Raw genomic sequence first — 26,852 nt, 5'->3', positions numbered from 1 at the left:
AGATAAAATAGATGCACTAAAATCATCAAGTAAAATAAGTGATCATTGGATAAACAAATGCATGAAAAAAAAATTGAAAACCTAAATGTCAATGTGACATAGAAGAAATAGTCCCAAAAACCACAAACTGAAGGTTCAGCACAAGCCGTGAAGCAACAGTGACCCTAACAAATAGGCAATCCTTCACCAGCTACGGTGCACTGTGATCCACAAGGGGTCACAAAGCATAAACAAAGGTTGATGATCTCAGACCGGATGGATCTCAGTGGTAAGACTAACCAGGGCTCCTCTCCATGGCATATATGTCCAGCAGTAACTTTGATGGCCTTAAAGGTGTGTAACTTTAACTCTCCTCCTCCTCCAATATCCTGACGAGAAAGGATCAGAAAAAAGATGAAGTCACATGACTCGTGACGTAACATGTAGGACGGAAGCGTGGTGACGTCATTCCGGTACTGACGACAGGCGCTATCTTAGTACTCCCAAGCTCATACACCCTGTACTGTTTATACAGTGATTGCCTGTTTGGGTCCTGCAGACCTGTTTTATACATGTGAATAGGTTTTCTTTGTGTCCTGTAATAAAGTATTTGATTTACTACACTATGGGAGCTTTTTTTAGGAGAACATGCTGGGGGGTTTACTGGCTGTAGAAAGAAAAGTCAAAAGCCAAAAAGAGCCGCTGTAAAAACGTCCCGTGTGCAGGAGGACTAACACAGGTTGAACTGAATGGACTGGTGTCTTTGTTCAACCTTACAATCCATGGAACTCTGTACAGTATAACAGATAACCAATAAGAGAAATTCATTTTTAAGATTTTCAGAAAATTTAAATTGAAACTCCCCATTATCATTTTTCTGCCTGTAGAAAATTTCTTGTGCATTTCTTTTTTTTTCTTTATCATGTCCTTATGACCCCAACATATTTTTTTTCTTTCAAATACAACCAAAAAAATCTCAAGTGCGCTACCAAGTACTAATTCCTAAAATAACTATACTAGGGGTTGCAGCAAGCACCAAAAAGTGTTCACACTCAGAGGAATGGATAATATGGACAGTGGCTAAATGGTTAGCACTTCCACCTGGCAGTAACACGGTCATTGGTTCAAATACCACCTACAGCACCACCTGCCTGGAGTTTGCATGTTTTCCCTGTGCCTTTGTGGGTTACCTTCCACACTCCAAAGACATGCTGGTAGATGAATTGGCTCCTGTCTAAATTGTCCCTAGTGTGTGTATGTATGGATGTGAGTTAGGGACCTTAGATTGTACACCCCTTGAGGGTTAGGGACTGATGTGAATGTACAGTATATATGTAAAGTGCTGTATAAATTGATGGTACTATATAAGTACCTGAAACAAAATAACAGTGAATCAATAAAGTGCCACAATGCAAACTCAATCATTTAAGAACTCCACAATCTGTGAAAAAATATACCTTATGTGAATAAATGGGAAAAAACCTGACAGCCCCCCTTATATATAAAGAGCAATAATAGGATAATAAATAAAAAAATTATTGATTGGCGCACTGTTGTTTTATGTTTTTATGCTGACACTGTTTATGAACACATATTGTTGGCTTTGGAGTGATTGGGTGATACTTTATGTGGAAAATAGGGTGTTCAACACTTTTCCATACATTTTTTTTCAACATTTGCCAATGAGCTGTCACTACATAGGAGTTCAACTGTGTGATATCTATCTATCTGTCTATCAGGGGCAGACTGACAACTCATGGGGCCCCCGGGCAATAGGGGATCATGGGGCTCCTGTGTCCTTGCCCAAACTCAAAAAAACCTATGAAAAGGGAACTAGGGGCATCTCAAGGGGCCCCCTACTGACCCCGGTCCCGAGTTTCCAAATGGTCAGTCCATCCCTGTTGTCTATCTATCTATCTATCTATCTATCTATCTATCTATCTATCTATCTATCTATCTATCTAGCTATCTATCTATCTATCTATTATCTATCTATCTATCTATCTATTATCTATCTATTATCTATTATCTATCTATCTATCTCTCCATCTATCTATCTATTATCTATCTATCTATCTATCTATCTATCTATCTATTATCTATCTATCTATCTATCTATCTATCTATCTATCTATCTATTATCTATCTATCTATCTATCTATCTATCTATTATCTATCTATCTATCTATCTATCTATCTATCTATCATCTATCTACAGTGAAGGAAAGAAGTATTTGCTCCCCTGCTGTTGTTAAATGTTTGCCCGCTCACAAAGAAATGATCAGTCTAAATATCGAATGTTCAGTGTATTGTAACACTGAGAGACAGAATAGCAAAAAAAAAATCAGCAGAAATGCGTCTAACAAATGATGACTGATCTGCATGTTCATGACGGAAATAAGGATTTGATCCCCTTCACAAAACATGACTTAGTACTTGGTGGCATGTCCCTTGTTGGCAATCACAGAGGTCAGACGTTTCCTGGAGTTGGCCCCCAGGTTCGCACACATCTCAGGAGGGATTTTGGCCCACTCCTCTTGGCAGATCCTCTCCAAGTCATTAAGGTTTGGTGGCTGATGTTTGGCAACTCGAACTTTCAGCTCCCTCCACAGATTTTCAATCGGATGAAGGTCTGGAGACTGCCTAAGCTACTCCAGGACCTTAATGTGCTTCTTCTTGAGTCACTCCTTTGTTGCCTTGGCCGTGTGTTTTGGGTCATTGTCATGCTGGAACACCCATCCATGACCCATTTTCAATGCCCTGGCTGAGGGAAGAAGGCTCTCACCCAAGATTTGATGGTACATTGCCCCGTCCACCGTCCCTTTGATGCGGTGCAGTTGTCCTGTCCCCTTAGCAGAAAAACACCCCCAAAGCAGAATGTTTCCACCACCATGTTTCACAGTTGGGATGGTGTTCTTGGGGTCATAGGCAGCATTCCTCCTCCTCCAAACATGGTGAGTCAAGTTGATGCCAAAGAGCTTGATTTTGGTCTCATCTGACCACAGAACTTTCAACCATTCCTTCTCTGAATCATTCAGATGTTTAGTGGCAAACTTCAGACGAGCCTGGACATGTGCTTTCTTGAGCAGAGGGACCTTGTGGGCACTGCAGGATTTCAATCCTTGTCGGCGTAGTACAGGGGCGGACTGACCATTCGAGCACTCGGGCACTGCCCGAGGGCCCAGGGTCAGTAAGGGGCCCCATAAAATGCCCCTGGTACCTTTTTTATAGGCTTTTTTAGGTGTGCTTTGAGTTTGGGCAAGGACACAGGGGCCCCATGATCCCCTATTGCCCGGGGGCCCCATTAGTTGTCAGTCCGCCCCTGGCATAGTGTGTTACCAATTGTTTTCTTGGTGACTGTGGTCCCAGCTTCCTGGAGATCATTGACAAGATCCTCACGTGTAGTTCTGGGATGATTCCTCACTGTTCTCATGATCATTGACACTCCACAAGGTGAGATCTTGCATGGTGCACCAGACCTAGGGAGACTGACAGTTGTTTTGTGTTTCTTCCAGTTGTGAAAGATTGCACCAACTGTTGTCACCTTCTCACCAAGCTGCTTGGCCATAGTTTGGTAGCCCAGTCCAGCCTTGTGTAGGTCTACAATCTTGTCCCTGACATCTATGGACAGCTCTTTGATCTTTGCCATGGTGGAGAGTTTGGAATCTGATGGTTTGATTGCTCCTGTGGACAGGTGTCTTTTATACAGATAACAAAATGAGATTAGCAGCACTCCCTTTAAGAGACTGCTTCTAATCTCAGCTTGTTACCTATATGAAAGACACCTGGTAGCCAGAAATCCTGCTGAATGATAGGGGATCAAATCCTTATTTCCCTCATGAGCATGCAGATCAGTCATTATTTGTTAGATGCATTTCTGCTGAATTTTGTGTTGCTATTCTGTTACAATACACCTACCATTCGATTTTTAGACCGATCATTTCTTTGTGAGTGGGCAAACATTCAACATCAGCAGGGGAGCAAATACACATTTCCTTCACTGTATCTATCTATCTGTCTGTCTGTCTGTCTGTCTGTCTGTCTGTGCTGCTTGGATGTTGGACACAGCCATCATGTGATCAGAAGGGCTAATCACAGAGCCCATCTGCCAATCCTCCAAACTCCTGTTCTACAACCAAGTGACCAGTCTGGATGTCTCTTCACTTCTTCAAATTCAATCTATCCAAACCGAGATCTTAATACTTCCTCCCCACGTGCCCCTTCCCCTGACTTCTCTCTAAAGATCAGTGGCACAAACACCAACCTGTCCCCACATTCCAGAGTTATAGGTGTAATCCTGGACTCTGAATTATCTTTTCGGCCTCACATCCAATCACTTTCCAAAGCTTGCTGTGTCAACTTTTGCAACATCCCCAAAATACACCCCTTCATAACAAATGGCACCACAAAACTCATAATTCACTCCCTGGTTATCTCTCACCTTGACTACTACAACTCCATCCTCATTGGCCTGCCCTTACATAGGCTAACTCGCCTCCAGTCCATCATGAATACTGCTGCCAGGCTCATCCACCTTATCAACCGTTCAATGTCTGCCACCCCTCTCTGACAATCCCTCCACTGGTCTCCATTCAATGTCTGCCACCCCTCTCTGCCAATCCCTTCATTGGCTGCCACTCACCCAACAAAATGAATTCAAAATACTAACAACTTACAAAGCCATCCACAACTCTGCCCCCAGCTATTACTAACCTGGTCTCAAAATACCAACCAAATCACTCTCTTTGTTCCTCCTAAGACCTCCTGTTTTCTAGTTCCCTTGTCACCTCCAGCCATGCTCACCTCCAGGACTTCTCCTGAGCCTCTCCCATCCTATGGAACTCCATACCGTAGTCTGTCCGACTGTCTCTTACTTTGTCCACTTTTAGGCAATCCCTCAGGCTTCAGAGATGCCTGTCCTGCCTCTGCCTAACAACTGTAAAGTTTTGTTTATTAAAAATCTTACAAACATAATAAAAACATATTTACATATATACAGAATAAATAAAATATAAATATATATATATTTATTTGAACTAAAACTTAAGGGAATCCCAGTGAGACGATTGGCGAATAGAAGTGCACATGAGCACAGAAATGCCCGATCACGCACACGCACGTGTACGTGCACATGCACAGTGAAGATTGGCGCCAGACGGACTATTTAAAAGGTGCCTCTGCCTGTGCTGAGTGCTGACTGGTCTTCAGCTGTTCCCCGTTTCCTGCTCGTTCCTGTGTGATTTCCTTGTTGCTGACCCGGTTTGTTCCTGACCGGACTCTTGATTACTCTCCTGCTTGATACTGGTTCCTGACTTCGGCTCTGCTCCTGACTTTGGCTTGCTTATGATTCGGTACCTCGCTGTCCACCCGTTGATGACCCGGCTATTCCTATGACATTGCTCCTGTCTCCCATCCCAGCTTCCTGCCTTGCTCTGGTGCACACCTGGCGACTCACCATACCAGCTCTGCATATCATTACTGTTCCTGAATCGGAGGTTCATCAGTCTTCCAAAGTCTGCAGCTGAAAGAGCTGCAAACAACATCTGCAGGCGCTCTTGTCCCCCTGATCCCTAGACTCCCTCTGTTCCACTTCCAGTGGGGTCAGGGCTAGTGACATAAGTGAGGCCGGCCTCGTCATTTCAGTCTCCAATCAAGTACATGACAAAAACAGCTTACTTCAGCATAGTAAACAATAAACAGCTTCTTGTTGGAATAAAAATAAAACAGAACCAATCATATTTTAATATTATTATTATTATCATCTTTATAATGTATCTCAGCAAACCCAACCATCACCTAAACCCCCCCTCAGGCTAAGAAACAATGAAACATTTGTCCCATGCATGCAGCCTTTTTTCAAAATTCTTACAAAAAGGGAACATGAAAGGACAAAAAGAGAAGCCACGCCCCCAGAGACTGAAAGACAGCAGTTACAGGGACCTCCCATTCCTCCATGCCTTTGTCCAGGCTTCCGGCCGCCACCTGTCCTTCTCAAGACCCCGAATCTTCCCAACCTCACCCAGAATGTTGTGCACCACCACCTCAACGGGAAGGACTTTTTTGGGAAGGGAAACCTGACACCGTGCATTCCACATGTAATAACAGACTACTAAGCTAACTAGAAACAATTGAGTACTGTCCTTGATACTTTTTTTATTTGCACTAACATACAATTTTGAGGACAAGCTTTCGGGGTATGTCCCCTTCTTCAAAGTCCAAACAGTACTATTACAAATCACAAAGTGTCCTCAAAATTGTATGTTAGTGCAAATAAAAACCAGTATCACGGACAGTACTCAATTGTTTCTGTCGCAAATGCACTAATACGGCTACAATCACCTTAAGCTAACTAGAAAAAGTGTCTCAAAATCAAAGTCCCGGTGAGTTTGAAATTCTCCGTAAGACCACTCTGCATAACTCAAGTGGGAAAGGAAAGGGATATCCAAAGCCACACCCACCCGCTTGTAGACTTCTATATTTAAGGGGTACTGAAGCAAGAAATGGTCCATCGTCTCCTCCACCGCACCACACTCCACTCTTGGACAACCACGGTTCTCCGCAGAGTGACACTTCAGGTTGCCCTTCACAAAGAGTCTGCCATGGAATGAGAGCCAAGCCGAATCCCAAAACTTTAAAGGGATTCTCTCCAGATTCATCAAACGCAGACCCTCATTCATAACAGGGCCTGGGCAATTCCTCAAGGCCAATGGCTCGCTAATGGCAGATTCAGCAACCCTCCCCTCTAGGGCCTTCCTAGGAAGAGACCTAATTTCCTCCATCATCACTCGCCGCTGACTAAACATTTTCAGGCAGGGGGCAACATAACCCTGGGAAGGTAGGTTACAGACCTCTTAATGAGGTTCATACTGTTCCCCCATAACAGCTGAAAGAAACAACTGTAGATCCTCACATAGAGAGACACTGGCAAAACAGACAAAGCTGACATACAGAAATACCGGGATCAAGTAAGTTTTAATCAGGTCAATCCTTTCCCTGTAAGAAAGTTTCCAATCCTTCCAGCTGGCAACTTTGGCATCGGCATCTTGTAGCCTGCTTACCCAATTTGCAAGGAAATAATCACCGGGACCAAATCTGATACCTAAAACTTTAATTTCCTGCTGGGGCTCTGGGAAGGTGTCCGGAAGGGTAAAGCCTTCGCCTTCCTCTCCCATCCAGAAAACCTCACTCTTATCCTGAGTGATCTTTGAGCCAGAAGCCTCCGCATACTGTTCCATCACTGAGACCACCTCCTCCACCTCCTGTGCCCCAGAGATAAAAACAGACATATCATAAGCATAGGCCACGACCCTCAGAGGATGCTCCCCAGGAATGCCCAAAGGAACTCTACACAACGGTCTGCTCTCTAATCTCTGAATGAAGGGATCGATTGCGAACGCGTATAGCAGAGGACCCAAAGGACACCTCTGATGCACACCTGAGCCATCCCAAAGGGCCGTGCAATTCAACCATTTACAAGCATGAAACTTTCAGCCCTTCTGTATAATGTCTTTAGCCAATCGATAAAGCCCCCCTCCAGGCCATACTTTCCAAGAAGCAGCCATAGGTACTCATGATTGAGTTGATCAAAAGCTTTGGCCTAATCCAATGCCAGCAGGAACTTTCCCCAGCCTGCAGCCCTGCACCGTTCCAGGGCCTCTTGGACAGCTAACACAACTGAAAGAGTGCTTCAACAACTGTACTTGTATTTTCTCCATCAGCTCACCCCCCCACCGTTATTACCTTTTTGTATCACTTGACCTTCCCCTTTTAGACTGTAAGCTCTAGCAATCAGTGCCCTCTGATTCCTTCTGTATTCAATTGTACTGTAACTGTACTGTTTGCCCTCATGTTGTATAGTGCGGCACAAAGTGTTGGCTCTATATAAATCCTGTATAATAATAATAATATTATTATATTTTCTTTCCCTCTCCCACAATCCTCTGATGGAAATCCCATTCCTAGCTGTGAGACAACACAAGACAATTAATTTCCTCAGAAGCTCTGACCCCGATGCTCATTGTGTTTGTATTGTTCTTCCTGCAGACCGTGAAAATTGTATGAAATGTGCTGATGATGAATGGCCAAATGAGAAGAAGGATCAGTGTGTTCCAAAACTGATGGAATTTCTCTCCTACAGTGATGACACCATTGTTGCAGTATTTTCAGCCGTCTCCATCCTCTGTTGTCTTCTGACTGGTTTAATATTGGGGATATTTATACATTACCGGGACACCCCCATTGTTAAAGCTAATAACCGGAACCTGAGCTATCTTCTCCTGGTCTCCATCATGCTGAGCTTCCTCTGTGTCTTCTTGTTCCTCGGCCATCCAGTAGATGTAACCTGCATGCTGCGTGTCACCTCTTTTGGTGTCATCTTCTCAGTTGCCGTCTCTTCTCTACTTGCCAAAAGTATCATGGTGTGTATTGCTTTTAAAGCCACCAAACCTGGGAGTCCCTGGAGGAAATGGATGGGAACCAAACTGCCCAATTTTATCATTTGTGTCTTCTCACTGGTCCAAGTCATAATCTGTGTCACTTGGTTGTCTATTTCTCCCCCCTTCCAGGATCAGGACACTCACTCTTATCAGGGGAAGATCATCATTCAGTGTAATGAGGGTTCAGTTATTGGCTTCTACTCTGTCCTGGGATATATGGGGCTTCTGGCAGCTGTGAGCTTCATTATAGCTTTTATAGCCAGGACATTACCGGACAGTTTTAATGAGGCCAAGTACATCACCTTCAGCATGCTGGTGTTCTGCAGTGTCTGGATTGCCATGATCCCGGCCTATCTGAGCACCAGAGGGAAATACATGGTGGCTGTGGAGGTCTTTGCTATAATGGCATCAAGTTCTGGACTTCTTGGCTGTATATTCTTCCCAAAATGTTACATAATTCTGTTCAGACCTGACCTGAATACAAAGACATTTATCCGCTAATATGTGAGGAGCAACACTGGCTTACCTGTAGTTAAAGAATTATCTATTTTATTGTACATTTTAGTATTTTCCTAGAATATTGAGAATGAACATTATGAAATATAAATATTTAATACTTACTTCTCCAGTGTCTGGTGAGTCTAATTTTTGCTCTGGACCCCGATGGTATCAGATACTTTGGGTTTGTTGGAATGCTTGTCCCCTACTTGATGTAGTGGTTCCTCCCTCCGGACATTACATTACTATAGAACCAAGTAGTCACGTAATGAGGAGGAACCACGGTGACCGGGAGGGAGAAGAATCCAAAACTTCCTAATATGTCCGATACCAGAGACACCCATCACTCCTCAAGAGAGGGAAGATTTCACTCACCGCCTTCCCGAAAGATAAATCTTAAACTTATTCTTTTATCGGCTGATTGTAATGTCATTTTCATAGTGTCAGGGTCACTGTAATTATATTGTATGTGGATGTATTCAGCTATATTAATAAATACAGTTTGTATGGCATATTCTAAAATTATTTTTAATATCAGTTAAAGTTGACGAGATCATGTACTCAGTAAGTTCACATTGTAAGTGATAAGCTGACCTTGCCAGATCCTGATATCAAAATGCAGTATATATTTAAAAAAAAAAAAAAAAACAGGTTCCAGGAGTTCATTGATCAATCAGAGGTTTTATTCTGCAGAAGACATTAAACATCAGAATTACAACAATCAAGAAGCTTCGTGTATTTTGAACTAGATGGGTATTTTGAACTAGATAAGGGTCTGCAATCACTGCTATCTCCTGGTCCGACGTGTCAAAGAAAAAAACTAAAAAAAATAAGATGTGACAATCCCCCACGTCCCTTCCTATTAGCATCCAAACCATACACACTGAAAACAACGCTGAATAAAAAAAAATACCCCCCCCATAAAAAATTCTAAAGTATTAATCAATATTCCTCAAATATAATCACTCTTCAAACTCTTCCCGTCCTGCCCATGTACATAAACGGCCGGACGGGAGCAATGCAGGAGTGGGTGGCCGTTTATAAACTGCCTGCGCATTCACTGCCTGTGTGCACTCCCTGGGAGCGCATGGCACCACAATCTGATTGCTGTTCGGGACCTCTGTGTGAGGTCCCGATCATGTGATCACTGATTGGCCAATCAGTGATCACATGAATAGTAGTAAGCAAGATGTCACTTCTGACATCTTTGCTTACTACTTGTGAAATCTGTGAATGATCATGGCCATTCACAACAGCCTTGTACCGTGTGACAAGCTGTGACCAATCACAGCTCATACAGTATTTCTTAATGGCTGCAAGAATGCAGCCAGAGAGAAGGAGAAATGATTGATTTTACAGCCTTTATGGGTGTAAAAGCAATCAGTGTAAAATAAAAAAAAAATCTTCATCAACCCCAAGTGTCACAAGTTAGCCTGCAGTTTCTTGTTTGTGTATTCTAACCTCCTTGCTGCAGTGCTGTTCCTGATCCCTTTCACATGTGTGCTTATCTGTGCTCACCTATGGGCGTCATCTGCTGTCCTCTGGGTTTTATTTCCTTCCCTTCCATCACTTCCTGTCCTGCCTCCTTGTTTGCCTGTCTATATAAGACATGCTCAGTGTTGGCTACTTTGCCTGAGCAACTTCCTAGTTGTCAGAGCTCCTGTGTGTTGCTATTGCCTGTATCCTGCATAGACTACTTGTGTACCGACCCCAGTTTCGTTCTCTGACTGTGATTATTGTCTGACCGTCCTGACCTCGGATTTATGTTTGTCTCCTCCCATTGTACTCTGCTCCTGCAAGCGGTCTCCTCATCCTCAGCTGGGCATACCTGGGGACCGCGACCTGGTCCCAGCTTGCTACAAGTCCATCCCCACCATCAGGGGCTCTGGTGAAGAAGCAGGCTGGGGCTTAGACTCTGAGCCCCGGGGAACCCCAAGTTGACTATCAAGAGCTCACTACCACCAGCGCTGACAACAGGTAGTACAGTGTCACTCTGGTGACACTGTAATGCTAGGGTGACAGCATGTTAAAAAAAAAACATAAATAATAATAATAATAAAAACAAAAAAATTAAATTAAAATGTAAAATAATTTTTTTTTTAAATTATAATTTTTGTTTATAATCTAATTTGGGTTATTATTTTTTACTAAAAAGATAGCTGAATACATTTTGGCCAAGATGTATGAAGAAATATTATTTATTTGCAAAATGTTACAAAAAAACACTTTTTTTCAAAATGTTTGGACTTTTTCATTTATATAGCAAAAAAATTAAAAATCCCAGTGGTGAATAAATACCACCATAATAAAGTTTTATCTGTCTCAAAAAAAAGATAAAACATTCATATGGGTTCAGTGTTGTATGACCGCGAAATTGTCATTCAAAGTGTTGTTTTGGTGTTTTGCGTATTCTCCTCCCTCTCTCTGCTCCACCAACTCACAAGCAAACAAACTGTTCTCTGGCTTCGTAAGTTTCTGTCCCATTTTGTTTTACTTCCCTCCCGGGTACCCTCCCGGGGACCCTAAGGTGAACCCGAAAGCCTGTATCTTAGTATGTAGGGTTTGCTATGGCCAACCCACTTATGCCAAAGATCAAAACGTTGGCAGAGATGGTGGCCATAGCAAACCCTACATACGAAGATACCATAGCAGTAGAAACCGGCCTCTCAGACACTAATCTGTGGTTAGAATGGATGAGATACAACGCAAACTCGCATAATAAGTCCAACTGCTATCTGTGTGGACATGCCAGACCACATCTAGGGACGGTGCCACTAACCCTACCAGATTCCATAGAGGAGTGTGTCTTAAGCCTGTATACTAACATCTCTACGAACCAGTCTTTATGTGAGGACTGGAAGAAGTGTTACCCCCTAACCCGAGGAGACGAAAAGGCCCCAAATGTTTTAACGATATATCCCGGTAATTATACCTGCTATGCCAACTACGAGGGAGGAGGAAGGTTCCTGGGGAATTTCACAAAGGGATTCTGCGCTGCTTATAGTACAGCCCGGTCGGATCTAACCCAGAACCAGGTCATATCATTGGGGGATATATTCTGGATCTGTGGTGATCAGAAGATTAGGACCCGACTGACAGGGAAATGGAGAGGGGAATGTACCCTTGCCAAGGCCATAATGCCACTGCATATCCTCTCAGATCCATTATTTAAGGGAGCACCCAACCCCCCTCGTGCAACCAAGCATAAACAAAGTGCCCCACGTTGGGCGCCAAAATGTTTTGGACTGGGTCACCTACAGACTATTTACCGTGATCTACCAGTGAGCTAAATTGATATAGAATTACGTGCACGTGGATGTAAGACACTGACACTGTTTGCAGTTTGTCAACTTCCTAAAATTCTATTTTATTGAGGAACTAACAGTAACATTTATAGGTCTCATGATGCAGGCGAAGCATATACATTGATTGGGTGAAAAGTCCACTAGGTTTCTGTGTGTTCTTCCATCCGTGTTGATATCTTCCAATCATTGTCCCCAAAATGACTCATTCCCTTTTATGGGGGGTTGTTTACATTAAAAGATACTTTTCTTCTAATGAGTCACCAAGCGTGAGACTCCGGATGAAGGCGCCATCTTAATTATCATCATTGTTCTGTCAACCTATATCTGATTGTTTACTTAAGAGAGTAAGGAATTTAAAGAGCAAGAAGCAGAGAGTAGCAAGACTATAAAATTGTCATTTTACTGATCATCTAATAGAACGTGGACTGTCTATCACAATCCACTACAGTGTGATAGCGCTGAAAGCTGAAAATTGGCCTGGACAGGAAGGGGGTAAAAGTGTCCGGACTGGAAGGGGGGGAAAGTGTCCGGACTGGAAGGGGGGGGAAAGTGTCCGGACTGGAAGGGGGGGAAAGTGTCCGGACTGGAAGGGGGGTGAAAGTGTCCGGACTGGAAGGGGGGAAAGTGTCCGGACTGGAAGGGGGTGAAAGTGTCCGGACTGGAAGGGGGGAAAGTGTCCGGACTGGAAGGGGGTGAAAGCGTCCGGACTGGAAGGGGGGGAAAGTGTCCGGACTGGAAGGGGGGGAAAGTGTCCGGACTGGAAGGGGGTGAAAGTGTCCGGACTGGAAGGGGGTGAAAAAGTCCGGACTGGAAGGGGGTGAAAGTGTCTGGACTGGAAGGGGGTGAAAGTGTCCGGACTGGAAGGGGGGGAAAGTGTCCGGACTGGAAGAGGGGGAAAGTGTCCGGACTGCAATGGGGTGAAAGTGTCCGGACTGGAAGGGGGTGAAAGTGTCCGGACTGGAAGGGGTTAAGCAAAAATGAATAAATAAAAAATTGGCAAACAGTGTAAGATGAATACATAGAACTCCAACGATTTAACATACAAAAACTCATCCCGCCATAAAAGTGCCAAAGAATCTGCAATATGATCAAACACCCTTAACCCCCCTGGCGGTATTCCCGAGTGTAGCTCGGGGTAAAGTTTCAGCGCCACAAGAGGTAAACCCGAGCTACACTCGGGAATACACTGCAGCGTTGCTCCGGGATCTCTTCTGCACTTACCTTGTCCTGGGCTCCCGCGATTTCCCCCCTGCAGTATCCCCGGCCATCTCCTCCAGCGGATGCCGGCATCTGTCTTCTGGGTTCTGGTCCCTGCGACGTCGGGACATATGGGGGACGGAACTGGCAGGAAATTTGAAAATGTCAAAAAGTGACATTCACTAAATACACTAAAATCACATAGTATAACATTCCTGTATCAAACCATTTCACATACATTTTGTCCCGAGTGCCTTGTCCGGCGCCCTGCCTGCATTTTTACTGTTCTTTCTGCCTGGAAACTGAGAAACGTCCATGGAGTCCAAAAAGCGTCCCTTTAGGTCAGACGCGGTTTTAGACCGGCTAGAGAACAGCGATAGTAAATCAGAACCACTTGCAGAATTGAGTGATAATGATTCGTGGGGGAAATTTGTCATCAGACACTGAAAACGATTCTGCGACTGAGCTCAGCGATGTGCGAACTTGGCGCTATATTTCACATTTCAGTGTTTTTGGTTTGATTATATTATTGAATTACGTTTTTTATTATTATTATATTATTATTTTTTATGATCATTTATTATATTATAATTTGTGATTTGGTGTTTCAAGTTTTATCCTACCCGGTATGTTTACTAGACTCTTGTTCGGACAGATTTCAGTGAGTTATTCCTAAAAATGACAGCCTACAATAAAAAAAATACATATTTCCATGCAAAAAAATGTACCGCTTTGAGCACAGAAATACTGACATAATCAGACCGCTAGGGAGGCTACATCATGTGCAACAAGCAGAAATCAAGTTGTCCTTTGTGCCCATAGTAGGGCCAAGAAAAATGAGTGTAGGGCTTGTGGGGACTGGCAGGTCTGGTAAAGTCGATGTAAACCCTTACTGAATGTCATGGAGGGATTGAGAGAGAATTTATGAAATTATAACTTCATTAGTTGTATCTTTTATTATTATAACATGTCTATGTAATGTACGGCTGACGTGTCATTAGGAACCTTTCCCCTAACTCCACGCCATTCCATGTCTTGTCAGACGAAGTTACAGTATAGTCTGATGAACTTTGTAATATCATGTCATGTCTGTCAGTGGAAACTGTTATCATATCAGTCTGGACTTTGTCATGTGATCGTGTATTACGGTGGTCTCCAAACTGAGGCCCGAGGGGCACTATTGTGCCTGCCAATACCAACAATGGGGTGTAATTCCCCACACTGACACCAGCGATGGGGCACAATTTCTCCCAATGACACCAATGGGGCCAAAATACTCCACTGATAGGGCACAATTCCTTCCACTGACACCAATGATGGGGCCCAATTCCTCCCAATGACACCTACAATGGGGCCCAATGACCCCACTGATGGTGCACAATTCCTCCCTCTGACACCAATGATGGGGCACAATTTTTCACACTGAAACCAACAATGAGGCTCAATGACCCCACTGATGGTGCACAATTCCTCCCTCTGACACCAAAGATAAGGCACAATTCCTCCCAATGACACCAATAATTGGGCCCAATGACCCCACTGATGGTGCACAATTCCTCCCTCTGACACCAATGATGGGGCACAATTCCTCCCTCTGACACTAATGATGGGGCACAATTACTCTCACTGAAACCAACAATGAGGCTCAATGACCCCACTGATGGTGCACAATGCCTCCCTCTAACACCAATGATGAGGCACAATTCCTCCCAATGACAGTAACAATGGGGCCCAATGACCCCATTTATGATGCACAATTCCTGCCTCTGACACCAATGATGGGGCAGAATTCCTCCCAATGACACCAATAATGGGACCCAATGACCCCACTGATGTGCACAATTCCTCCCTCTGACACCAGTGATGGGGCACAATTCCTCCCAATGACACCAAGAATGGGGCACAATGACCCCATTGATGGTGCACAATTCCTCCCTCTGACACCAGTTATGGGGCACAATTCCTCCCTTTGACACCAATGATGGGGCACAATTCCTCTCACTGAAATCAACAATGAGGCCCAATGACCCCATTGATGGTGCACAATTCCTCCCTCAGACTCCAATGATGGTGCACAATTCCTCCCTTTCACACCAATGATGGTGCACAATTCCTCCCAATGACACAACAATGGGGCCCAATGACCCCACTGATGGGGCACAATTCTTTCCAATGAAACCAATGATGGTGTACAAATCCTCCCTCTGACACCAATGATGGGGCACAATTCCTCCCACTGAAACCTACAATGGCTCCCAATGACTCCACTGATGGTGCACAATTCCTCCCTCTGACACCAATGAAGGGGCACAATTCCTCCCAATTACACCAATATTGAGGCCCAATGACCACACTGATGGGGCACAATTCCTCCCTCTGAAACCAAAGATAGGGCATTGTTTTTTCCACACATCGGGACCTTCCCCCCCCCCCCCCCCCCACACACACACACACACAGTCTGAAAGACAGTAAACTGCCCTTTGTCTAGAAAGTTTGGAGACCCCTGGTGTACTGCCAATTCTGGAAATCCACATCTCCACGTTACGACAATTTAATGACTCCAGGTACACCTATAATGCTCAGGATATAAAAAAGAAATTTCATTGAATAAAATAGAAGAGAAATGAGATTCCTTGTGAAGTCCGTACTCTGTGACATCACATCACCTCACACCGCCTGACAATTTCCTCATCAATCACATCATACTTCCATAATATATCATTCATATGTTCATCCTGCAAATGTGAACCATTTCTTCTGTAGGATCACCTTTCACAGTTTTTGCTGCAATAACCTTTTTTTATTTTGTTTTTTTAATTTTTTTGCACACTTGTTAAAATGCACATTTTAAGCCTGAAAATTAGTTAAACCCCTCTAAACATTATACACAGAGCCTTGAAAAAGTCCCCATGTTGTCATGTAACAATGTATCCCCCTCCCTGAAATGTCCCCCATGTTGTCATGTTACAGTGTATTCCCTCCCCCCTGAAATGTCCCCCATGTTGTCATGTTACAATGCATCCCCCTCCCTGAAATGTCCCTCATGTTGTCATGTTACAATGTACCCCCTGCCTGAAATGTCCCCCATGTTGTCATGTTACAATTTACCCCCTCCCTGAAATGTCCCCCATGTTGTCATGTTACAATGTATCCCCCCAGAAAAGTCCCCCATGTTGTCATGTTACAATGTATTCCCCTCCCCCCCCCCCGAAATGTCCCCCATGTTGTCATGTTACAATGTATTCCCCTCCCCCCTGAAATGTCCCCCATGTTGTCATGTTACAATGTATTCCCCTCCCCCCTGAAATGTCCCCCATGTTGTCATGTTACAATGTATTCCCCTCCCCCCTGAAATGTCCCCCATGTTGTCATGTTACAATGTATTCCCCTCCCCCCCTGAAATGTCCCCCATGTTGTCATGTTACAATGTATTCCCCTCCCCCCTGAAATGTCCCCCATGTTGTCATGTTACAATGTATTCCCCCCTGAAATGTCCCCCATGTTGTCATGTTACAATGTATTCCCCTCCCCCCTGAAATGTCCCCCATGTTGTCATGTTACAATGTATTCCCCTCCCCCCTGAAATGTCCCCCATGTTGTCATGTTACAATGTATTCCCCCTGTTCTGCTTGCTGTTATTGAACTGTTGTATAACACTAGTCAGACAGTCTAACTGTAGCAGGCTCCTTGTACAAGAGGATTCAGAAGGAATCACATGTTCAGCAGTCAGTCCTTCCTCTCTCTCCCCTATTTGTGAAACCTGGGCATTCTGCCAAGTTGATGACTCTTCCACTACACAGCAAAGAACGCTGGGAGGGGGAGGAAGCAGGAAGTGAAGGGGAGAGGGGAGAGACACGAGGCTGGAGAAAAGACAGGGACATGTGGAGCCCGTCCAAGCAGAGGAGGAGGCACTACAGCACTCAGCGTGGATAGAGGGACCCTGCTGTGTGTTCAGAGTCTGGTGAGCTGTCCCCCTGGAGAGAGTAAGACACACCATTCACACCTTGCATATAGACTGGGACATCCGCACCCCACTGCTGGGATCTCACCCATCCAGGGCCCTGTGCAAGTCACAGATCCCCCTGCCTGCTTTGCCCCTCACCACCAGTGTAATTGAGACAGTCTGCCCCGGGGACTGACACATACTGGGAGATTGCATCCTGCGACTGCCCCTGGTCTTGGGGTGCTTTGTGTTGCCTTTAGACACTGAGGTTGGACCCTCTCAGCCCAGAAACCTAGTGAAATCTGATGTAACCCACACCAGCTGAAACTCCAAAGAAGCCTTCAGCTGCTATTTACTTCATTGTAAGGACTAAACGTGCACCAACTAGAGCTCCACCGTTACAAGGACTGAAGTGGGGGAATCTGGCTTAGTAGCTTTATTAGAGGTACCTCTTTATTGCATTCTGTTCTGACTCTGAGGTGATTTTTGGCTAACGCCCCTCAGAAGCAGAATCATACCCCGATGTGGGTAATACATTTCATTGATAGAGCATAAGTAAGTTTATTTGTTTGATATCAGTTGTATTCTGCTTAAAGTGCGACTCTGCCATCCGGAGACTCTTGGCTGTGAAGCCCTCTAGTGGCAGACCAAATTTACTGCATTGCATAAAAGAAGAAAAGTAAGTTTTGAAGTTGAAAGGGGAACCCCACCCCTCTACACTGCATTTCATTCTCCATAAAATTGTTCTTGTTTTATTTAACCCTGTGTCAGCAAATTTCTTGGCGGGGTATTTGCTATTCATTACCAGTTGTGCCAGAGGGATTGGGTTTGCTTAGGGTTGGATCTATTGAGCGCAGGACCCATAATATATTCCAGCTTGTCCCAAGGGGCAGTGCTACATAACAATAATTCAGAAGTCAAGAAACGTGAGACATCAGGGTCTCAAGAGAGAGGAGAAGAGAGAGAGAGAAGAAGAGAGGGAGAAGAGAGAGAGAGAGAGAGAGGAAAAGAGAAAGGGGGAGAGAGAGGGGGGAGAAGAGAGAGGGGGGTAAAAGAGAGATAGGGAGGAGAGAGAGAGGGAGATAGAGGGGGAAATGGTGGAGAGAGAGGGAGAAGGGGGAGAGAGAGAGGGAGATAGAGGGGGAAATGGTGGAGAGAGAGGGAGAAGGGGGAGAGAGAGAGGGAGGAGGAGACATAGAATAGAGAGAGAGGAGGAGAAGAGAGAGGGGGAGGAGAGAGAGAGATGGGGAGAAGAGAGGGGGAGGAGATAGAGAGGGGGAATAAGACAGAGGGGGGAATAAGAGAGGGGGGAAGAAAAGAGAAGGGGGAGAAGAGAGAGGGGGGAATAAAGAGAAAGGGGGAAGAGAGAGAGAGGGGGGAAGAGAGGGGGGGGAGAGAGATGAGGGAAGAAGAGAGAGGGAGGGAGGAGAGAGATGGGGGAGGAGACAGAGGGGGGAGAAGAGAGGGGGGAGAGAGGGGGGAGGAGAGAGAGAGGGGGGGAGAGAGAGGGGGGAAGAAGAGAGCGGGGGGAACAGAACAGAGAGAGGGGGGAACAGAGAGAGAGGGAGGAAGAGAGGGGGGAGAAGAGAGAAAGAGGGGGAGAGGGGGGGAGAGAGAGAGGGGACGAGAGAGGGGGGAGAGAGGGGAAGAGAGAGAGGGGGGAGAGAGAGAGAGGGGGGAAGAGAGATAGGGGGGAGAGAGGGGCAGAGAGAGAGGGGGAAGAGAGTGAGAGGGGGAAGAAGAGAGAGAGGGGGAAGAGAGCGAGAGGGGGGAAAAGAGAGAGAGGGGGGCAGAGAGAGAGAGACTCTGACAAGTAATGGAGCACTTATCTAGGGTCCATGGTGTCAGCGGATCCACTGATACCTGACATGCAGCGATGGTCTCCTCTCCTGCACCCCCTCTTCAAGGTCAGCTGACCTCTAGTCTCCGCCCTCCGGCCTTATGCAGTGAATGGAATAGACAGCCAGCTGGCTGCAGAGAGGCCGGGTGGGTGGAGCATAGCTGCGATGGTCAGTACAGGTCTGGGCTTCCTACCAGATCCTAACGATGTCAGTGGGAGGCACATAGAGGGTCAGACAGCCAGCTTACCATTAACTCAGGATGGCATCCTTACCTGCTCAAGACTTGCTGAGCCCCCTGCCTAAACCCTGCCTCCCGCCCACGCCATGCCAAGCTCTCCTAACCTGCCAAGCCCTGGTCCCTTGTCCCTTCTGCCTGGGGGCGGTGCTGCCCCCCTGAAAAATGCCGCCCTAGGCAAACGCCTTGTTTGCCTCACAGCAGATATGCCCCTGGGCATGAGAGCCAAATGAGTTCAATTGATAAAAACAAGGTCTTGGGTCTTATGCAGGCCATACATGGTTCAAATTTTTCATCCGAAAATTGAAAACATTGTTCGTTCGGTAATCCGATGGTGCCATCAATGATTTTGAAAATTGGCCGACCGAGTCATAAAGTTCATCGCATATAACAGGCAGAAACTTCTGTTTCTTCCAGGTCACGGCTCATGCGCATATACTTTTCGGAAAAACGATCGTACGATTTGACCATCATTGAGTTGAAAATCAGTAGTTTTTTCACAAATTTTCCAACATGCCCAATCACCAAAAAGGGGAAGAACCACAAAAATCAGCCGGTGCCATTGAACCACTAACAGAATGGAAATTGGACGATAATTCTTAGGTCTGATTTTCAGACGAAAAATCGGTTAGAATTTTGACCCATGTATGGCCAGCCTTATAGATGGAGAGAGAATCATTCTATATTATGTGCACTTATAAATCACAAAACCCCTCCAGTACATTATTTGTTGTATTTTTTTAATTATTTTATTTAATTATTATTCATTTTATTTTACAACATGTTTTGACTGCTACCATCTCCCTACTACTGCTCTCATCACCTCCTTCTGATACTTTACTCTCCTGCTGACCCAAACACCAGGACTGGAAGGCATGTACACTCATATACATCCCGCTCCCACCTTACTTCCCTCATCCTTCTTCTTCTTCTAACCTCTGGGGATATCTCCCCAAACCCTGGTCCTCCAGTATCTCACTCACCCACTAGGCACCCTCTTTCCTCCAGGAATAGCCGCAATCCCCTCAATTTAATATCAGTCCCCGTACTCCCAAAAACCACCCTCCCTTTTTCATGTGCACTCTGGAATGCCCGCTCTGTCTGTAATAAGCTCACCTCTGTCCATGACCTTTTTGTCTCCCACTCCCTTAACCTACTAGCAATTACAGAAACCTGGCTTCAAGCAGCAGATTCTTCTTCTACTGCAGCACTTTCCTATGGAGGCCTTCTCTGGACCCGCTCACCCAGACCCATTGGTCGGAAAGGTGGTGGAGTTGGTTTGCTTCTATCCCCACTGAGCACCTTTCAAGTCCTCCCTAACCCTCCCTCTCTATCCTTCTCTTCTTCCGAGACTCACTGCATCCGGCTGTTTTCTCCCATTTCTCTGAGGATTGCAGTGATCTATCGGCCTCCTGGACCAGTGTCCTGCTTAATTGATGACATCTCTGCCTGGCTACCCTACTTTCTCTCCTCGGAACTACCCACTTTCATTATCAAAGATTTTAACATCCTCATTAATGTCAACAACCCGGCTACATCCCAACTCTTCAACCTAACCTCATCTTTTGCATTAGCACAGTGTATACAGTCCTCCACTCACTCTGATGGGAATACATTAGACTTTATTTTCTACCATCTTTGTACTCCCTACAACCTCACAAACACCCCCTTTCCTCTCTCTGATCACAATCTCATCACCTTCACAGTCTCCTCGTCTTCAAACACCTATCCCTCCAAGCAGCAAACAATTACCCACAGAAACCTTCACAACTTGAACCCTGCTCCTTTCCACTCTGCAACTGAGCAACTCTATGACAGAATCTCTCCCCTGTCCTGCCCTGACCTGGCCACTGCTGTCTACAACAGTTCGCTTTCATCCACATTAGACTCGCTTGCTCTTCTAACAACATGAAGCATCAGGCCCCGACAGTTACAACCTTGGCAGATTGATGACACCAGAAATCTTAAACGACATAGTCGTGTGCCGGAGCGATTGTGGCGTAACACCAAATCTCACCATGCATTCACCCGATATAAATCTACTTTCTTATCATAGAATTCCACCCTCCATGCTGCCAAACAACCCTACTTTGTCACTCTCATCAATAGCTTGTCATCCAGTCCTCATCGTCTCTTCTCTACTTTTAACTCTCTACTTTTTCCACCTCCACCCAGTACCTCACTCACTGCTAATGAAATTGCAAATCATTTCAAAAACAAGATTGATGCAATTCGTAGTGGCATCTCCACTGCACAGACATCCATCCCATTTAGCATACCTTATACTAAACCTCCCTCAACACTTTCCTCTTTTGACCTCGCTACTACCGAAGAGGTCACTAAGGTTTTCTCAGAAGCCCATCTCACCATCTGCCCCCTGGATCCTGTCCCCTCACAACTACTACGGTCACCCTCTTCTTCCATCCTACGCTCCCTAACTCACATCTTTAATCTCTCCCTCTCTAACGATGCCTTCCCCTCCCCTCTAAAGCACTCACACATCACAACCATACTTAAAAAGCCCTCCCTGGACCCCACCAACCTGAACAACTTAAGACCCCTCTCCCTGCTGCCATTTACCTCTAAACTACTAGAACGCTTAGTCTACAATCGCCTGAGCTCCTACCTCACCGACAACAACCTTCTTGACCCTCTACACTCTGGCTTTTGCTCACTACACTCCACTGAAACTGCCCTACTAAAACTCATTAATGATTTACTAACTGCTAAAACCAATGGCCACTACTCCGTACTCATCCCAACCAATGGCCACTACTCCATACTCTTACTACTTGACCTCTCTGCGGCTTTTGATACGGTTGACCATCCCCTCCTCCTCAAAAAACTCCACTCTCTTGGCCTCTGAGACTCTGCTCTCTCCTGGTTCTCCTCCTACCTATCACAGTGCTCCTTCAACGTTACCTATAACGCTGCCTCCTCCTCTTCACTTCCTCTTTCTGTAGGGGTCCCTCAAGGTTCTGTCCTTGGACCCCTTCTCTTCTCCATCTACACCTCCTCCCTTGGTCACTTGATAAACTCCCATGGCTTCAAGTACCATCTCTATGCTGATGACACGCAAATCTATCTGTCTACCCCTCACCTCACCCCTTCAGTCTCCTCTCACATTACTAACCTACTAAGTGACATATCGGCATGGATGTCACTCCATTTCCTCAAACTCAATCTTTCCAAAACTGAGCTCTTAGTATTCCCCCCAGCCCGTGCCCCCTCCCCTGACTTCTCCATCACAATCAATAATACAACCATCAGTCCCTCCCCTCATGCCAGGGTACTAGGTGTAATCCTAGACTCCCATCTGTCCTTTCACCCCCAAATCCAATCACTGTCCAAATCTTGTAGACTTCACCTCCGCAACATCTCCAAGATACACCCGTTCCTGACCTTGGAAACCACTAAGCGACTTATTCACTCCCTTGTTATATCTCGCCTTGACTATTGTAACTCCCTCCTCATTGGCCGATCTCACCACAGGCTATCCCCTCTTCAGTCTATCATGAATGCTGCTGCCAGACTCATCCACCTTACTAACCATTCTGTATCTGCCACCCTTCTCTGCCACTCCCTCCACTGGTCTCCACTCAGTGTCCTCCACCCCTCTCTGCCAATCCCTCCACTGGCTTCCCATTACTCAACAGATACAATTCAAAACATTAACAATAACGTATAAAGCCATTTATAACTCTACCCCAAATTACATATCCAAACTTGTCTCCAAATATCACCCAAACCGTACTCTCCACTCCTCGTAAGACCTCCTACTCTCTAGCTCCCTTGTCTCCTCCTCCCATGCTTGTCTCCAGGACTTCTCCAGAGCTTCCCCATCCTCTGGAATTCTCTACCCCAATTTATCAGACTATAGCCTACTCTGCTCACTTTTAGGTGATCTCTGAAAACCTAGCTCTTCAGGGAAGCCTATCCTGTCCTCAGCTAATAATAGAATCTTCTACTTTTCCAACCAGCCCATCCCCCACAGTCACTAACTTTTTTACCACTAGCTCCTCCCTCCTAGATTGTAAGCTCCCAGGATCAGGGCCCTCCTATCCCTCTTGTATTGAACTGTATTGTTGCTGTGTTGTCTCCCGTTATATTGTAAAGCGCTGAGCAAACTGTTGGCGCTATGACAGAAATGGAGGGGTGCCAATATTTTTGGCCATGACAGTATAGTTAGGCTATTTTACTTGATTTCAGTTGGTGTTATTTGAACCTGTTGCCTTTTTATGTGCATTTTATTGTTTTTTTGTATGCTGTTACTATAAATGACATTTTACTTCTGTTCACAGTCTCGTCTTTCTTTCTATAAAAAAAATCTAGGATAATGAGGGTCCATTTTTTGCCACAAGAACAGGTGTAGGATAGTTGAAAGGGGCTCTTGTATTTATTAGCAGTCATTTTAATACTATATCTTAGATTGTAAGCTCCCAGGATCAGGGCCCTCCTATCCCTCTTGTATTGAACTGTATTGTTCTGTATTGTCTCCCGTTATATTGTAAAGCGCTGAGCAAACTGTTGGTGCTATAAATCCTGTATAATAATAATATATAAATCATGTATTATAATAATAAAATAATAATTGTTTTCATAGCCTTTATGGGTGTAGAAGGAATCAGTGTAAAACAAAAAAAAAAAATCTTCATCACCCCCCACAAGTAGTACAGTGTCACTATGGTGACACTGTACTGCTAGAGTGACAGCATGTTGAGAAAAAAAACATAAATAATAATACAAAAAAAAAATAAAAAGGTAAAAATACATTTTAGAAAAATTATAATTTCTGGTTATAAACTAATTTGGGTTATTTTTTTTTTACTAAAAAGATAATTGAATACATTTTGGCCAAGATTTATGAAGAAAGATTATTTATTTGCAAAAGTTTATAAGAAAAACACTTTTTTTCAAAATTTTTGGACTTTCATTTATATAGCAAAAAAAAAAAAAAAAAAAAAAAAAATATATATATATATATATATATATATATATAAATCCCAGTGGTGAATAAATACCACCAAAATATAGTTTTATCTGTCTCAAAAAAATGATAAAAAATTCATATGGGTACAGTGTTTCATGACTGCGCAATTGTCATTCAAAGTGTGATAGCACTGAAAGCTGAAAATTGGCCTGGGCAGGAAGAGGGTGAAAGTGTCCGGACTGGAAGGGGGTAAAAGTGTCCAGACTGGAAGGGGGGGAAGGTGTCCAGACTGGAAGGGGGTGAAAGTGTCTGGACTGGAAGGGGGGGGAAAGTGTCCAGACTGGAAGGGGGGGAAAGTGTCCGGACTGGAAGGGGGGGGGGGAAGTGTCCGGACTGGAAGGGGGTGAAAGTGTCCAGACTGGAGGGGGGGGGAAAGTGTCCGGACTGGAAGGGGGGGAAAGTGTCCGGACTGGAAGGGGGGTGAAAGTGTCCGGACTGGAAGGGGGGAAAGTGTCCGGACTGGAAGGGGGTGAAAGTGTCCGGACTGGAAGGGGGGAGAGTGTCCGGACTGGAAGGGGGTGAAAGCGTCCGGACTGGAAGGGGGGGAAAGTGTCCGGACTGGAAGGGGGGGAAAGCGTCCGGACTGGAAGGGGGTGAAAGTGTCCGGACTGGAAGGGGGGAAAAGTGTCCAGACTGGAAGGGGGGAAAGTGTCCGGACTGGAAGGGGGTGAAAGTGTCCGGACTGGAAGGGGGTGAAAGTGTCCGGACTGGAAGGGGTGAAAGTGTCCGGACTGGAAGGGGGGGAAAATGTCCGGACTGGAAGGGGGTGAAAGTGTCCGGACTGGAAGGGGGGAAAAGTGTCCAGACTGGAAGGGGGGAAAGTGTCCGGACTGGAAGGGGGTGAAAGTGTCCGGACTGGAAGGGGGTGAAAGTGTCCGGACTGGAAGGGGTGAAAGTGTCCGGACTGGAAGGGGGGGAAAATGTCCGGACTGGAAGGGGGGGAAAGTGTCCGGACTGGAAGGGGGGGAAAGTGTCCGGACTGGAAGTGGTTAAATAGTTTAATTCCTCATTGCCATATTACAGTGGTGAGCAGAGTTTTGAGTGTAAAATGTGCAGGGGGTCACATGCAAAGCCAAAAACCACAATATTATTATTATACAGTATTTATATAGCGCCAACAGTTTGCTCGGCGCTGTACATTATAATGGAAGACAGAACATGTGACAGAACAATAACAATACAATGTGATACACGAGGGAATTGAGGGCCCTGCTCCTTGGAGCTTACAATCTAGGAGGGAGGGGATGGTGGCACAGGAGGAGATAGCTGTGGGGGATAGAGTGGTAGGAAGAGTGGAGGAGATTGGAAGTCAGCAGGGGGTGGGGTAGGTTTCCCTGAAGAGGTGGGTTTTTAGGGTGCGCCTAAAGGTGAGTGGGTGATAGTCTGATGGATTGGGGTATATTCTAAGTAGATATCTGAAGACAACATGGCCGAGTCTCTGATGGACTCCGATGAATTATTTTTCTCCCAACATCATTGTCACTGACATCAGCACAGCCCCCTGGCACTGACTTCTAGTCTTAGCTGAAGGCTGGGAGAGTGTCAGGTTTATAAAGAACAATGCTGGTATTTATTACTGATGGACTGGAATATGAAGCTTTTAGAGTAGGAAAAAAAAAAAGACAAGAATACAAACTACTTGAGATCTGGGAATATGTAATGTTAATAAAATATCATATTTAATAAAGCTCCTACAATCAAGCAATTGTACATACATTTCTAAAAATATTACACAATAAAAAATGATTATAACAGTAAATATGAAGCACTAATATATATTTGGCAGCAAATATTAAGACTCAAAAAGCCACCAATATCAGATAAATACACTGCTCAAAAAATGAAAGGAACACTTTTTAATCCGAGTCTAGCATCAAGTCAAGTAAACTCCTGGGATATGGATCTGGTCAGTTGAGCAGCAGAGGAGGTTGTTAATCAGTTTCAGCTGCTTCGGTGTTAATTAAATTAACAACAGGTGCACTAGATGGGCAACAATGAGATGACCCCCAAAACAGGAATGGTTTTACAGGTGGAGGTCAATGACATTTTTTTTCCCTACTCATCTTTTCTGACTGTTTTTCACGAGTTTTGCATTTGGCTAGGGTCAATGTCAGTACTGGTAGCATGAGGCCTTGCCTGGACCCTACAGAGGTTGCACAAGCAGTCCAACTCCTCCAGGATGGCACATCAGTACGTGCCACTGCCAGTGGGTACGCTGGTTCAGAGGGGCGCACTGGGTTGCTCCTGGTGCACAACAATGCCACGCCCCATGTGGCCAGAGAATGCAGCACAGTCTCAAGGGCATAGAGGAGATTCCAGGAGACAGACAGTTACTCTAGGAGAGCTGGGCAGGTCGTAGAAGGTCTTTAACCCATCAGCAGGACCATTATCTGCTCCTTTGTGCAAGGAGGAACAGAATGAGCCCTGC

The 26,852-nt window shown here is 45.1% G+C and overlaps 1 protein-coding gene across 1 annotated transcript; it reads left to right on the top strand.

Annotated features, from left to right (window-relative positions):
• Window positions 1–8,036: 8,036 nt before the first annotated feature.
• On the top strand, window positions 8,037–9,380 carry LOC149445067 (vomeronasal type-2 receptor 26-like). The gene has a single exon (XM_089654232.1). The coding sequence runs from the start codon at window positions 8,037–8,039 to the stop codon at window positions 8,913–8,915; it is 879 nt and encodes a 292-aa protein (XP_089510358.1). The 3' UTR covers window positions 8,916–9,380.
• The last annotated feature ends 17,472 nt before the right edge of the window (window positions 9,381–26,852 follow it).

This window comes from Staurois parvus, unplaced genomic scaffold, assembly GCF_062004578.1.
Source record: "Staurois parvus isolate SC_StPar_1 unplaced genomic scaffold, SC_StPar_1.0 ptg000747l, whole genome shotgun sequence".
Taxonomy (NCBI): Eukaryota; Metazoa; Chordata; class Amphibia; order Anura; family Ranidae; genus Staurois; species Staurois parvus.
The sequence above is the reverse complement of the archived record's forward strand: the minus strand, read 5'-3'. Positions and strand labels throughout refer to the sequence as shown.

What these genes read in the sequence shown, in the direction of transcription:
- LOC149445067 (XM_089654232.1), top strand. Translation starts at nt 8,037, where the DNA reads ATGAAATGTGCTGATGATGAATGGCCAAATGAGAAGAAGGATCAGTGT.